The 15,903-nt window shown below is 44.1% G+C and overlaps 1 protein-coding gene across 1 annotated transcript; it reads left to right on the top strand.

Moving 5' to 3' along the window:
• Positions 1-603: 603 nt before the first annotated feature.
• Positions 604-15,672, top strand: LOC112258744 (sterol regulatory element-binding protein 2). Its single transcript, XM_042327556.1, has 20 exons — positions 604-947; positions 5,452-5,513; positions 5,750-5,981; positions 6,164-6,318; positions 6,495-6,644; positions 6,876-7,151; positions 7,433-7,544; positions 7,640-7,791; positions 7,919-8,123; positions 8,319-8,494; positions 8,675-8,924; positions 9,052-9,221; positions 9,348-9,519; positions 9,617-9,734; positions 9,841-9,944; positions 10,205-10,337; positions 11,994-12,168; positions 12,717-12,893; positions 12,977-13,091; positions 13,255-15,672. Exons 1-20 carry the CDS (start codon positions 848-850, stop codon positions 13,473-13,475), a joined length of 3,255 nt encoding a protein of 1,084 aa, XP_042183490.1. The 5' UTR covers positions 604-847; the 3' UTR covers positions 13,476-15,672.
• Positions 15,673-15,903: the final 231 nt, after the last annotated feature.

Consider the following 15,903-nt stretch of genomic DNA (forward strand, 5'->3'; position numbering starts at 1 on the left):
TTTACAGAGGGTACTGGTACAGAGTAAATGTGCGGTGGGCACTAGTTACTATTTAATTTATCTTGATATCACACTCCAGTCGCTGACATACTAACAGTCATACAACAAGCAACTTTTTTTTTATGAAACAAGGCAGTATTTCTTGATTTTTTTGAAAATCTGTATAAAATGTTACTTGTGTTTACAAAATGTAACTAAAGTATTTATACTTGAGGTCAGATTTTCTTCACACAAACATGAAAATATTAATTTGTATTTAGTGATCTTTTAAATTGTTATTGTGTAATTCACATCCTGATGGTAGGTATGGCGTAACATCTGGGGATAGCCAGAACATTAATAATGTTGTTCAGATGGGGCGGGCTCATATATAAAGTCAGATATCATTAAATATTTATTAGGGTGAATCTCTTTGGATAGGCTCTTTCTTTAAAGAAAATATTTGGGCGGAGTCAATGCAAATTTGAAGAAAGCTTCTGATCGTTGACGTACTATCAGGCCACGGTAAATGTGAAATTTCTATTGGACAATGGTGCCTGGTCTCACGACAACAACAGCCAGGATTAAGCCAATCAGGAGTCGTCCTAGTTCACAAACGCTGTTTGTAAATGACGTAAGTAGTGGAAACAAGATGGCGACGTCTAAATTCTAAATGAGTTTATCTAAATAGAAATCGGCCTCTGGGGCATTGTTGAGGTGTTACCTGTCCTCTGATAGTTTAATAAACTTAGAGCTAAGATAAAGTGACGTTATGCGTTGTTAACGCTTCAAAGATCTCTGGACATCTTGGTTCTTTCCTTCAGCAACCTCCGGTTAAAGCCGGGGAGGCGAAGTTCTGAATTTTATTATGGACAGTAACGTTAGTGGGGAGTACATCTCGACCATGGAAAATATGGATCCGACTTTGTCAGAACTAGGGGACGAATTTACACTGGGCGACATCGATGGTGAGTTACTATTTGTCATAATTGATGAGAGAATATGGAATTATTTTGTGTGTTTGTCCACGAAAGTTTGTGTCCTATTTCTGCTTTCTGACAGTATTGTGTGTCGTCGTCGCGGTAAGCCCGGGAGTGGTGATTTGTATCATGTGTCAAGCAAGCCCGCTTGTTGATAGTCAATTGGTTACAATTACATATAGGTACTGTATTTAGATTAGCTAATTATGGTGCACATCACATTAAAGGAGTATATAAATAATTATATACTTTCTGTCTGTGTCAAATATTGGCAGTAGGACAGTGTCCTCAATCATGAAACTATTGTGGATGCCATAGGATTGGAACTTGTTCACCCTTTATTTTGGGGCGTTGCATAGGATACTTAGATACACGGATACTTAGATACACATAGCACTCCACAATTTTACATTTCTAAACAATAGTTTGCTTAAATGATTCTGTGTCACTGATTTAATATTGCAATCGCATTTGACATCAGTGAAGATTCAAGCATATTTTAAATGGGTGGTTGGCCTACAGAACAGTGGTCATGCAACAGTTTAGTGTGTGCTGTGAATAAACAACTCCTCAAATGTAACTGAGTGTGACTCAACTGTGAGCTGTGTCACTCAATTACCTGTAGGCAAAAAGTTCCTTATACTTTCCCAATGGCTTATTAGCCTAGTTTTACTTGTTTCCTATTTATCTATATTCTTCATTACATTTTGTTGTGAGATGTTTTTTTGTCATGCTTGTCTACCCCTCTCCTGGCTGTCATACCATTGAGGGTTTGTTAATCAATAATGGAGAAAAAAAGTGACTCACAATGTCTACTGGCTCATTAATACCCCTTCTGTTTTTTGACTGGAAAACATGTCTGCTTCACCCTGCTCATTCATAGGCTCAGCACATTGACTCAGTATGGAGATAACATCACCATTCCGATCTTATCAAAACAGCAGTTTTACCCTTGGCACACTGTGAAAGGATGGAGCTTTGGACACAGAATTGACCAGCGTAGGTCACCAGATTCCAATTACTGAATGCTAAGTCACCGAAATGATGTGACGCTGTCATACAATATGGGATAAATGGGACCCATTGTAGTGCAGGAACTAAGAGAACCCGGGGACTATGCTATGTAATCCCTCTTTAGTGTTAAAAAGAGAAGTATGCGAAGAGTTGACTTGGGTATAACAAAATAATGTGAGAAGGAGAACGTTGTGTATGAGTCTAACTCAATTTAGTCTTAAATTATTTATGAAAAATGTACTCCTCCCCACAATAAAGGTCTGGTAAGTTGAATTGGTCAGATGTTATACCTATGTAAAGGAAAACATATCGGTAAATTGGAAATGATTGGGTAGCAATTGAAACTTTTTAAAAAGGGTACCCAGATGTAGTCTAAAGCTCTTAAATAGTTTGATGGTGGGCGACTCTGTATAATCTTTTGTTTGCCTCTATAGGTTAGAAACTAATTTGTGTTTTAATGATACCTTTATATGAGATCTAGGCTATTTAAGTCTTGGAACTAAGGATCCCCTCAGAAGGTCTCTGCATAGCCGTATCTATCCTGCTGTTTGTGAAAGATAGTGTGTCAAGGCTTGGAAAATAATTCAATATGATGTTTGTTTCCAACATTAGGGCTGTTTTCCTAAATAAGTTAAATCCGCTATGTGTTTTGTTTCCTTGCCACAATACTAAGGAGTGATACTGGTATCATCCTGGCCCTACTAACTAGACTTTTCTCCCCACTATTCCCAATGCAATAGCTGCTCTGGTTACATAACCTATTTTCTCTGCTCTGAGCAGCCCTAGGAAACTGTCCCAGTTTTGACAGTTTTAGTTATTTTTGTCACAATTGGCTTGGGGCTCTGTTTTGTTTTGTATCTCTGAAAGCAAAACCCCTGTGGAGCCTGTGTGCATGTGAGTCTGTCTTTGGTGTGGTCGATGAAGTAGACAATTCTAATAAATGATTAATATTAGACTAGCCACTTATTATTTTTTTCCAAGCCTTTTCGATTGTGAGATGGACCCTATAAGCCATTTCTTCATCAATCGACCCATAATGTTATTACAGTAATGTTACTATTTATTTAATAAACTTTTATTTATTCAGGGGAGGCCAATTTGAGGCCAGGATCTCATTCCCAATGGTGCCCTGAAAACAAACTACTCACATGATAATATATAGTAGATACCCATAGACTTTAAGTCATTACTACCTCTAACTTCCTTCATACTGGACACAGAGACATGCAAATGGTATCCATGAGTTCATCTGACTCTGGGGAAGTAGGTAAAGGGCATCATTGCCAAAATCCTGAAGTATTCCTTTTAACAGAAGTGAGATGTTGGAAGCTTGTGCAGAATAGCTTTGTAAACGAAAAGGAGAAATTAAGTGAATTACGGGAATTGAGGTCCAGCTGACCTTCTGATAAAGGATGCAGTGATATTAAACCTGTCACCTGTGATAAAGCGAAGCAGGCTATGGTACACTGCATCCAAGGGTTTTAGAGTTGTGGCTGCTGCGTTTTGATAAATGGTGTCCCCATAATCATAAATGGGAGGACGATGCATTTATTGGCCTAGGTGTCTAGCCTTTCTTTATCGCAAGTGTGAGTTCAAGGTTACAGCCCCTCATTGATAAAAGTGTGAATATTCTTTAACCCTGAATCTTCTAGCAGCGTTGTCTATACATAGGTCCCTACAGGACACTTTTTCCTCCTGACACAGTGGAATCTATAAGACCATGCCAAAGTCCTTTGAAGCCCATGCTCTGGACATGCTTTCTGTATACGGTGACATGTCTTAGACGTTGTCATTAGAGAAGGGATTTTGGCAGTATTGCTAACAGCAGCAGTTTTAAACAGGACAAAATTATATTGTCAAATGTAAAGCTGTCATTTGAATAATGAGAAATGGCACCCTCTTCCCACTGATCACAGGCTTGTTATGCACCCCAGACAATGGTAAACCACATGAGAACATTTAGCCTACCATGTGGTCTTACGATAAATCGACAAGTGTTAAACACATCCTGCAGTAGAGGGCGTTCGAAGCAGTTTCAACATGTAGGCTCTCATGTAGGCTCTCATACTCTCATTTCTTGCAAGACCGGTTTGAAACTGCACGTTCAACTCCACAGCTCTTATCAGTACAGCCGTCCACAATCAAGACCTACTCCACCAGTAGCTGAAGTAATGTTCTTACCAGGATGCTCTTTTACCTCGTTCTCATGGTCTCTCAGGGCATCTGTACTAGATTACCATGCCATTTTTCAGGGCTAGTCGTTGAAGGCTTTCCTCAAAGCATTAGCTGGCGCTCTCTTCCTTGACTCAATGCCGGAACAGTAGCAGTGTATCAAACCAAGGCCACCACTCCATAAACCTCTTAATTCCTTCAGTGACCTTGCCCTGGCAGTAAACAGCATTGTCACTGTTGTAAATCTCTACTGAAGGTCACTGTGGATTCTCCTCTTTCCTGTGATCTCTTCACTCAAGGCCAATTTCTAATGCAGGTTAATAATCTGCAGTGCCTTCAGAAAGTATTCACACACCTTAACTATTTCCACTGTTTTTTATTACAGCCTGAATTTAAAATGGAGGACAAAACTGAAAAAAATGTCAGATGAAACTCCAGTTCCTCACAATAAAATGACAGTTGTTAATAAAGATTGTTTAAAAAAACTCTATACGACATTAAAAATAATAATTTTGGGCTGTGCTAGGAACTCCAGCTCCTTAAGGCAGGCCTTTGAAGGCGTTAGAAAAGTCCCTAGTTGTGACAGGTTGTACGGCCCAGTACATCACTGGGGCCAAACTTCCTGAAATCAGGACCTATATACTAGGCGGTGTCAGAGGAAGTACCAAAATATTGTCAGAGACTCCAGTCACCCAAGTCATAGACTGTTCTCTCTGCTACCCCACAGCAAGCGGTACCTGAGTGCCAAGTCTAGGACCAAAAGGCTCCTTAACAGCTTCTACCCCCAAGCCATAAGACTGCTGAACAACTAATCAAATGGCCACCAGATTATTTACATTGACCCCTCACCCTATTTACACTGCTACTCACTGTTTATCTATGCATAGTCACTTTACAAATTACCTCTACTAATCTGTACCCCTGCACATTAACTTGGTACCCCCTGTATATCACCTCTTTATTGTTATGTGCATTTCTTGTGTTACTTTTAGATTTACTTTAGTTTATTTAGTAAATATTTTATTAACTCTGTATTTCTTGAACTGCGTTGTTGGTTTAGTTGTATTTGGCACTTGTGACAAATAAAATTTTATTTGACTGCAACAATGAAGCCCTACCTCACTAGAGGGCCATATTAACCAATGGATTATGTCTAAGCCAATTTTATGCTAACTATGTAAAGTCAAATTTGTTGTCTAGTCAATTAATTGCCATTGCACATGATTTTATGTCTAAGAATAAAGTGCATTTTAGCTCACCCACAACCAGAGACTCATGAACCCCTTGAATTATTCTCTCTCCTCAGAGATGCTCCAGTTCGTCAGCAACCAGGTGGGGGACTTCCCTGACCTCTTTGAGGACCAGATGGCCTCTGCGGGCTCCCTACAGAACGGTGCTGGGGCCACCCCACGCCCACCCCCTCAAGCCCCACAGACACCCCAGACCACTACCACAGTTTACCAGAACAGCAACGTGACCCTCACCCCCACCCAAACACTGGCCCCCAGTCCCTGCCCCTCACCCCACCACAGACCCCAGTCCAGACGTTCTCTTCAGGGCAGCATCATATCCGCGCCCCTCCCCTGCTCCAGCCCCGGCCCCAGATGCAGGCCATCCAGCCCCAGCCCCAGCAGCAACCCACCATCCAGGTCCACAGCCAGAGCATCCCCATGCAGACACATAGCTTCCCTGTGCACACCCTGGTCCAGACCCACAACCAGGCTCTGCCCATCCAGACACAGGCCCAGACGGTGATGATCACATCCAGTGGCGGCCAGTCCCGCTTCATCCAGAACCCTGTCATCTGCCACCAGAGTCCCACTACAAGCTTCCAAGGTTAGAGCAACTTTTTTTAATTTTACTGAAAAGATTAGGTCACTGGGAAACGGTGGTTATTCATTAGAAATGCACTTAAAGATGTTTATCATGTGAAGATATTCAGAGCCCTACATGTTTTTCTATATGAATGGTGCTCTTTGACAATGTATCCATACTACATAACTCTTTTTTCCCCACAGTCCTCCAACCGCAGATGCAGAGCATAATGACATCACCACAGGTTCAACCCATGACTATCCAGCACCAGAGACTACTGCAGACTGGCCAGACCATCCAGACTCTCTCCACCGCGCCAACAGTCCACACCATGCAACAGCAGGTTCAACAGGTACCCGTGAGTATCAAGCTTCATACTTTACCATGTTTGAGTCCCTAATCAAAACTAGCTGCGTCCAATCTTTATAAAGTCTCTCTAAATACGCGCAGATCCTAGCATGTTGTAACCATAGACCTTGTGTTGTGTATGGCATCACTGGTTGTAACTGATCCAGTGTCCCTGGTCTCTCTCAGCTTCTGGTCCACCAGCCTCAGATTCTGAAGACCGAGAATCTGGTTCTGACCACCCTGAAACCTGATGGGACACAGGTTCTGTCCACCATGCAGAACCCTGGGATCACCACCTTGACCCATCCTATCCAGACACAGACTCTACAGGTACCGGTAGGTCTCGATACTATCTGTCTGCTTCGCTCTCTCCCTTTCTTTTCTCTCTGCTCAGGGTCTAATGGGGATGGTCACGAAGACCCAGATTAATCCTGAACTTGTACTGAAAAGTACTTTAAATAGAGATGAGAAAAGAATTCCATTGAACATGCTTCTCTGCTCTGTCCCCCTCAGTATCTTAGCTGTTTCATATGTCACCACTGACTTTTACCTTAACTCTTCCCTCAGACTCTGATGGGTAGTAACATCCTGACCACTGTGCCTGTCATGATGGGGGGCGGAGACAAGCTGCCCATCAAACAGCTGTCGTCAGGCACCTCCCACTGTGTAGGTGGGAACAGGCAGGTGATGGACCACGGGATGGGAATGGTGATGGGTCCAGGGGGGGTGATGAAGGAGGGGGAGAGGAGAACCACCCACAACATCATCGAGAAGAGGTACCGCTCCTCCATCAATGACAAGATCCTGGAGCTGAGAGACCTGGTCATGGGCGGCGACGCCAAGGTCAGGAAAACCATGTGATACAATAATCCAATATTGACTATCTTTGACCTTACAGGAACAGTGGGTTTTGCTTTATTTTGTGGTCCAAGTCCGATAGAAACTCAGAGGAGCATGCTAGAACAATTTGAATGTCAAACTTAATTAGGCTATATGCTAAACCACAGACACTTGGTATTTCCTAGAGTACTTCCTAGAGTACATGGAAGTCAGAGGAATGGACTTGTTCGTATAGGGCACTCACCAAATGTACACTGACACATTGCTAATGTGTTTGTACGCAGATGCACAAGTCAGGAGTGCTGAGGAAAGCCATCGACTACATCAAATACCTGCAGCAGGTCAACCACAAACTACGGCAGGAGAACCTGGCCCTCAAGATGAACAGCAAGAACAGTAAGTCCCCCATTTATTACTAGTTAATCCATCACAACTTCAGTTCATGTACGGGCTGTAACATATTGGGCTCTCTCCCACTTCCTCTCTGTCAGAGTCAGTGGTGCTGTCTGACGATGTGGAGATGAAACCAGAGATGCTGATGATGTCACCTCCAGCCTCAGAGTCTGGATCAGGATCTCCTCGTGAGTTCTCTCCATACTGCATCGACTCCGAGCCTGGCAGTCCCTTACTGGACCATGAGCAGGTACTGTGAAGATGATAGCCAAGAAACTCATGTTTTTGTTTTTGTGTGGAAATTGCTTGAATTGAATGTTGCAAAGGTTGAACACTTACATAGTAGTTGAACTATTCTCTCTCTCTCCTTCACTCAGGTGAAGAGTGAGCCTGGCTCACCCTCTTCCGTGGGAGTGATGGATCGCTCTCGTCTCCTCCTCTGTGCCCTCACCTTCTTCTGCCTCTCCCTCAACCCCCTGCCCTCTCTCCTGGGATCTGAGGCCCAGAGCAGCTCTGGCTTGACCTCTGCACACAGAGCCTCCAGGACACTGTTCTCATTACCCAGCCAGACCCACAACTTTGGTCAGCCCCTTAGTTGACCCTTACACTGACCATACAAGTCCTATTGCATGCATACATTCACGATAGGCTATTATAGTCAGTCAATATTTTTCTTAACAGTAGTAGTTCCCAGTAAGAGTTCCCGTTTGGGAGTTGTTTTGAGGATGTATTGGAGTAAATGTATCTTATACTGACTCCTCCCTCTCTTTCCCACAGCGACCTGGCTTTGGTGCCTGTTGCCATGGTTGACGGTGTGGATTTTGAGCGGTGTTGGGGCAGTGTGGGGCTGTGTTAGGGTCCTCTACCTCTGGGAGCCTGTCACCCCCCTCCACTCGCCCAAATCAGTCTCCTTCTGGAGGCAGCGTAAACAAGCAGACCTACATCTCAACAGAGTGAGTTCACATCCCTTTGTCTGTAGGATTTTCCCCTACCTTATTGTTTTTCTCTGTACCTGTGTTTGAGTATCTCTTAAACTGGTGCCCTGATTGGTTAAAGCATCTCTGTCTATAGGTACATGAATGCCAAGCTCCATAAGTATTCTTATAGATTTTCCCACCTCTCCACTCCTACAGGGTGACTATACAGCAGCCGTGGCCAGTTTGAAAACCTGCCTGTCAGTCTTGACCAGAGCCCTGCCCACCACCAGTTGGGACCTCCTCTTCTCCCTCTCCTGGAACCTAGTTCGCTACTGTCTGCATCACCCCACCCCTCTGGGCTGGCTGGTTCGCCAGGTTGGTGGGAAGCACAAGGGGGAGGAGTCCAAGACCAGCTCCCGGGACGCAGCTCTGGTCTACCATAGGCTGAGCCAGCTGCAACTCACAGGTGACAACACTGAATAGTCTAGAACATTGAGCCTAGGTCAGTATCATTTGTCATTGTAAACACGATAACATAACACAGTAGTACCCCATCCTCTGTCTGGAACTTCTCTCTCTCTGTGTGTGTGTAGGGAAGCTTCCCCAAAGCAGTGGCCTGTGGGCTCTGTCTCTGTCTATGAGTGCCGTCAACCTCAGTGAGAGTGCCCAAAGCAAGATGGCCCCCACCCAGCAGGCCCATATCTATGTCACCGCGGCAACAGCTTTGCGCACTGTACTGGGCCACCACCTCTCCTGCCTGCCTGTGAGTGTCTCAGGGCATCTCTCCATCCTCCATTACTAATCCTCCACATCCCTCCATTACTGCTATGGTAATGATATCTCTGATACTATCCACACACTCATCTTTCCCTACATGTCTGTGTCCCAGGGTTACCTTTTGAGCTGTGCTGAGGGTGTGGCCAGCCAATCAGACTCCAAGCCCATCCCTGACTGTCTGCACTGGCTCTTCACTCCATTGGGCAGGCAGTTCTTCCTCAGCTGTGATTGGTCTGTGAAGTCTGAGAGCAGAGAGGGCGTGTACACTTCCCAGAGAGACCCAGGTATGAACAATAAAGTTGACGGAAGAGCTAATAGTGTATACAAAAATGCCCTTGTGCAACAATTGGGCCTTTTAATTATCTTTCTCTCTTCCTTTAGCTGACCCCATCGCCCAGCTCCATCGTTGTTTCTGTGAGAAGCTGCTGGAGAGAGCTGTGCACTCCCTCATCCAGCCCCACACTGACACGGAGGCAGACAAGCCCAAGAACGACTCGGGGTAAGGCCAGGGTCCTCACAGTGCACAGTCACTCTCCTGTTTACCTATGCAAATTGTTTACTTTACTTTGTTTTCTTCTCTCTCTCTCTCTCTCTCTCTCTCTCAGGGAGTTCTCCAGTGCCTTGGAGTTTCTCCAGCTATTGAACAGCTGCACAGAGGAGTCCTCCTCACCTCCCTTCCCAGCCCCACCTAATCACACCACCATGCCAGGTACTGGAATGCACACGTTAGTGTGAACCACACCATGTTCTGTGTGGGACAGATTTCTTTACAGATTTATCTCATCTTTGTTTCCTACGAGATGATCTGAGGCTGTGAATGTGTATAGATTTTGTTCTTCTCATATGTATCTTGAACACTAAAACTCTTTATGATTAACATAATTGACTTATTCAATATAACGTGAACATTTTTTGCTTGACCTCGATGCCACAGTTGAAGTCTAATGTTGTCATGTAATCTCTGCTTAGTGGCAGACCCAGTGAGTCGCTGGTGGGCATTGGTCCTAAAGGCTGCTGCCCATTGGCTGCAAGGAGATGATGTCGCTGTGAGGTCGCTGCTGGCAGAGGCAGAGCGCATGCCCAGAGCGCTCCATACCCTCGAGTCAGTATACTTTGTGTGTGTTTTATTAATTGTATGTACGAGATACACTTGGTATACAGTCGTGGCTAAAAGTTTTGAGAATGACACAAATCTTAATTTTTACAAAGTCTGCTGCCTCAGTTTGTATGATGGCAATTTGCATATACTCCAGAATGTTATAAAGAGTGATCAGATGAATTGCAATTCAGAGCTTGCTCAGGAATGGCAGCAGGCAGGTGTGAGTGCATCTGCACCCACGGTGAGGTGAAGACCTTTGGAGGATGGCCTGGTGTCAAGAAGGGCAGCAAAGAAGCCACTTCTCTCCAGGAGAAACATCAGGGACAGACTGATATTCTGCAAAAGGTACAGGAATTGGACTGCTGAGGACTGGGCTAAAGTCATTTTATCTGATGAATCCCCTTTCCGATTGTTTGGGGCGTCTGGACAAAAGCTTGTCCGGAGACAAGGTGAGCACTACCATCAGTCCTGTGTCATGCCAACAGTAAAGCATCCTGAGACCATTCATGTGTGGGGTTGCTTCTCAGCCAAGGGAGTGGGCTCACTCACAATTTTACCTAAGAACACAGCCATGAATAAAGAATGGTACCAACACATCCTCCGAGAGCAACTTCTCCCAACCATCCAGGAACAGTTTGGTGACGAACAATGCATTTTCCAGCATGATGGAGCACCTTGCCATAAGGTAAAAGTGATAACTAAGTGTCTCGGGGAACAAAACATCGATATTTTGGGTCCATGGCCAGGAAACTCCCCAGACCTTAATCCCATTGAGAACTTGTGGTCAATCCTCAAGAGGTGGGTGGACAAACAAAAACCCACAAATTCTGGCAAACTCCAAGCATTGATTATGCAAGAATGGGCTGCCATCAGTCAGGATGTGGCCCAGAAGTTAATTGACAGCATGCCAGGGCGGATTGCAGAGATCTTGAAAAAGAAGGGTCAACACTGCAAATATTGACTCTTTGCATCAACTTCATGTAATTGTCAATATAAGCCTTTTAGCACTTATGAAATGCTTGTAATTATACTTCAGTATTTCATAGTATCATCAAAACAAAAAAATATCTAAAGACACTGAAGCAGCAAACTTTGGAAATTAATATTTATGTCATTCTCAACTTTTGGCCACGACTGTACACCGTCCAAAGAAATTGTTACTGGCAGGTTCCTTCTGGACAATACAACAACAATAAGAAATAATAAAAGATAACAATTGGAATATAAAGTAAATGGCTCAGTAGAATAGAATAAACATTTTTAGCACAAATATAATACAGGAAGGTACAATTTAGTTTCCATTATTTATACATGTTTCGGGGAAGGGAGGATTAGGGGGCAAGTGTTTAAATTATGCAGTATTTAGTAATCTTAATAAGAGTCTGGTAACATCAGTTGTGCTAAGGTGTGGAGTATAAGAGCAGGTGGTCTCTGAGCCTGTTGGTATCAGACCTCATGCTCTGATACCGTCTGCCTGACAGTAACGTAGTGAACAGCTCGTGGCCGGAGTATGTGGGGTCCTTGATGTTGCGGGTCGTCTTCATGCACCGTTTTCAGTAGGTGTCTTGGAAGTGTGGGAGCAGGGTCCCAGTGATGTGTATGTAAAGGACATTAGAAGCATTGCCATAATCCTATGTTGTTTTCCCTGTCGTCCTGCAGTCATCCGTTGCCCAAGGCTGTGCTGCTGCTGTGTAAGGCGGTGCAGATGAGCCTGTCTCCTCTGAAGGGAGAGGGGGCGGTGGCCTGTCTGTCTCACTGCGACAGGGCCAGCAGCTACCTGCGCACCAGCATCTCTGTTCCCCTGTCCGCCCAGTCTGGCAACTGGCTCAACAAGGTACTCTCCCAAAATGCGGGTGTTTGGGATGCAAGTGAAAATATGCACTCTCTGTGATTTCTATTTGAACCAACTCTAACCTTTGTGTATATACATGCAGTAAAGGTTGTCATGGAGTTTGGTTGATTCACAGTGTTCATTGGTCATATTACACACACACACACCATGAACAAACATATACTGCACACGGTGACCGTTGCATGGGTGCTCGTTTGACTCACAAAAGCACAGGTACAAGCTGATTCTAGCTAGGTATAGTAGTAGTGCGTGGGTGGTAGGGGGTGGCTGTGGTGCATTGTAGTTGCATTGCATGATCCTGCAGCCCAGTGCAATGTGTCTGCAGTGCAGTACAGAGGCCTCCCAAATCTGCAGGCACCTGCAACATACCATATCCGGGTCGAGACACTGCTTACGGTGCATGTACTGTCCCATATGCCTCTATTAGTTTCCGTAACTCATTGAGTAGTAATTTATTATGTAGTTAAACATTTTTTTTTTTTTTAAATTTATTTTTATGTCTGCCTTACTGTTGTCTTTCCTATAACAAGGGGGTGGAGCTCCTGGTCTGTGACCTCTTGCTGACCCTCAGGACCAGCCTATGGCAAAGAGGAAGCAGCAGCAATGGGGAGCCAGGCCCCGCCCCTAGCTCCCAATTGGCTGGATTCCAGCGGGACCTGAGTTCGTTGCGAAGGCTGGGCCAATGCTACAGACAGGCACAACACAAGGTAACTAGGGCTTCAGACCTGCTGAATTATTCATGGCTATCTGTGGTGTAATTACGTATGTTCCTTCTCTTGTCCTCTCCCAGGTGTTCCTGCATGAGACCACAGTGAGGCTGATGGCTGGAGCCAGTCCCACCCGTACACACCAGCTACTGGAGCACAGCCTCCGACGCAGGACCAACAACCCTGGATACACCACGGGTAAGGACACCCACACTTCAATTATTATCATGAATGATACCATTTGAAGTTGATATCAAATGTGTTTTGATGTCAAATGAAAACAAATTTAGTGCTTTCCAACTGTACTGACCTTCTCTCTTTACTTTTTCCTCCTCCCCTCTTCTCTTCCTCCGCCCTGCAGCTGAGGGTGACTGTGTTCTGGGTGAGCGTGAAAGGGCTCATGCTATCCTGCTGGCGTGCCGCCACCTACCCTTACCCCTGCTGACCCCACCAGGGCACCGCGCCCGCCTGCTGGCCGAGGCCAAGCGCACCCTTGAGCGTGTGGGCGACCGCCGCTCCCTACAGGACTGCCAGCAGATCCTGCTCCGCCTCAGCGGGGGCACCACCATCGCGGCCTCCTGATGATTCCCCCTCAGACAGATCTCGGCTCAGTTAGACCCACACACATTAACGCTGACTTGTGATCTACTCACTCAGAGTCCTGATCAGTGGTCAGTGATGAGTTATTCTCCACCACATATTAGAAATTAGCCCACTCATACAGATCCCAGAACAGTCACCTAGCCCTATAGACATAGCACTGATAAATTACTAGTCAGCCATTTCCACACAGCATCTAATAGTCAACTACGCCAACAGTCGTATCTCATGGACATATCACTGTACAGGAGAGATACCAAAAGGGACCTTCAATCTTCACACTGCCAACCTGAACATTGACTACAGTTAACATTCTGGCAGTGTCATATTTACTGTCACACAGGCCTAACACACCCCCATATCCTCACAGAAGGAGAATGTATATAATGCAGCCCATACACTGGACCACTGCACATGGTTTCTCACATGCTCACTGGTATAATGCTAACACTGTAATGTTGCTAACACTGCTTAGCGTAGAGAGAATCTGCTTATAGGCCCCAAAGGGGAAAAAGGGTCAAAATGGCTGCCATTGGGTCTCATCCACATACAATTCAGTCTCTCTCTTTGGTTGGCTAATTAGCCAACAGCTATTTTGAGTTTTGCCCTGCGATGAATGGACCTTCATCCACAAGAGGTTGTGTCTTAAGCTTTTTTACAGAGCTGTAATGTCAGGTAGATGACGGGCTGCACATGCACTGGCATTCCACAAGTTTTAAATGCTAAAATGTCATGTACGTCCAAGCTTCACAATGATACATTTAAAATGTATGTATTTTTGACAGCCCAATACAATAGTTCAACGCAAGGAGACCGACTGTGTCTTCAGTGCATTCTAGCTATGATAGTCACCCTCTAGCCTCTACTGTACAATTCAAAATAACTTGCTTCTCACAGTACAGTGCAGAGTAGTATCTATTTATATCTACCTCATTGACTGTACAATGCCAGTGTACTCAAGCGCAATATACTGTAGTACCACACCAGTTGGCATGGTGACAGTTGACAGTAGTCATACAGTACACAGAGCAGCTTTATTTAGACTCAGCAGTGCAGTGCAATATTAATGGGCCAGCACTGTAAAAGTGCCATTCATTTTTCAACAAGAAAAAAGGTTAATGGATTGGAGCATCACCCTAAATGGAAAATCAAAGCCCAATTCTTTACAGGTTACACACACACATATATATATACGCAGTCAGTCGCATACACAGTATCACATTTGTGATTGTATATAGATTGTACATTCTGTAGCCATGTAGAGACAGCTGTCTTGAATAGAATGAAGCAGGATGTTCTTATGTATGCGAGAGGGGAAATAAATGAGTAGAAAGAAGGTTCTATCAACTCTTAGAAGGTTAAATGGTTTGTGTATTGGCCACCAGCCCGGGGCCGGAGTGAGTTGACTGTTATTGACCAAACAGTTCGGTCACTGTCACTAAGGTTGATTCTGACCAATCTGATTGGGAAGCTCTCGAGCATAATGGCCTTGATGTAGTTAACAATTATTTTGTTATGTTTTCAGTGTCAGAACTATCATTGTGGAATCTGTCCAATTGCTTTTAACTGTATTGTCTGTTAGCTAGACTTTGTCACTTTTGTCATTCTCATCTTTGTGTTCTGATTTTCTTATTTAATGGCTGTAATATTATACATGCTCAGTTTTAAAAAAAAATTTTTTTAGAGCAATCTTGTTTCCTTATTGTTATATTGTCAAGGCAACCTAGGGATATAAACTGCTGGAGTGACTTTTAAAAAAAATAAATATTTTATGCAGTAATGTTGTCCAAGTAATTAGTATGGCAGTTTTATAGGTCATCAATATTTGGCACATTGTAGTGTTTTTGACAAACTCCAATGCACAGAAATGTGTTTATACACTTTAACCTAATATGAGAAAGACCTACTGCATGTCTTCCAGTTCAACCCAGCTGTATTCACCACTGTATGGTGTCAATTTACCCAACCATGTCCCTTGTATCTGCACCGTTATTTCAGATTGAATTGATCAGACTGGTTAGTGTGGGCTAGTACGTGCTGCACAACCAACCATCTACAGTGAATGGATTTACTACGATTTCTAATGTTACAAAATATCTGATCTAATGTTTTCTCCTCTATGTATTGTTTTCTGGATTTCTATGTATGATTTAGTTTTTTAATAAAAGATTGCCATGGACAGTGTGTGTGTTCGTGTCTTATTTTAAATCGCTATAAATGCCAAGCAGTAGGGATGCTACAGTAAAAAGGATGTTGCCAAAACAAGATGTTTTTAGACAGAACACTGTTAAAGCAATGTTAGTGTTCTGCATTACACTCACACACACATCTTGATCCTTATTTAGGTGTTTCACTGGAACTAGCGAATGGGCTGGTCAACAAAACTACATTGGTTTTGTTTATCCACCTG

This window comes from Oncorhynchus tshawytscha, linkage group LG09 (genome assembly GCF_018296145.1).
Source record: "Oncorhynchus tshawytscha isolate Ot180627B linkage group LG09, Otsh_v2.0, whole genome shotgun sequence".
In the NCBI taxonomy this organism is placed as follows: Eukaryota; Metazoa; Chordata; class Actinopteri; order Salmoniformes; family Salmonidae; genus Oncorhynchus; species Oncorhynchus tshawytscha.

What these genes read in the sequence shown, in the direction of transcription:
- LOC112258744 (XM_042327556.1), top strand. Translation starts at nt 848, where the DNA reads ATGGACAGTAACGTTAGTGGGGAGTACATCTCGACCATGGAAAATATG. An exon ending in TAATCACACCACCATGCCAG is followed by an intron (nt 9,945 to 10,204) that starts GTACTGGAATGC and finishes ATCTCTGCTTAG; the next exon opens with TGGCAGACCCAGTGAGTCGC. An exon ending in CTGGCAACTGGCTCAACAAG is followed by an intron (nt 12,169 to 12,716) that starts GTACTCTCCCAA and finishes TCCTATAACAAG; the next exon opens with GGGGTGGAGCTCCTGGTCTG.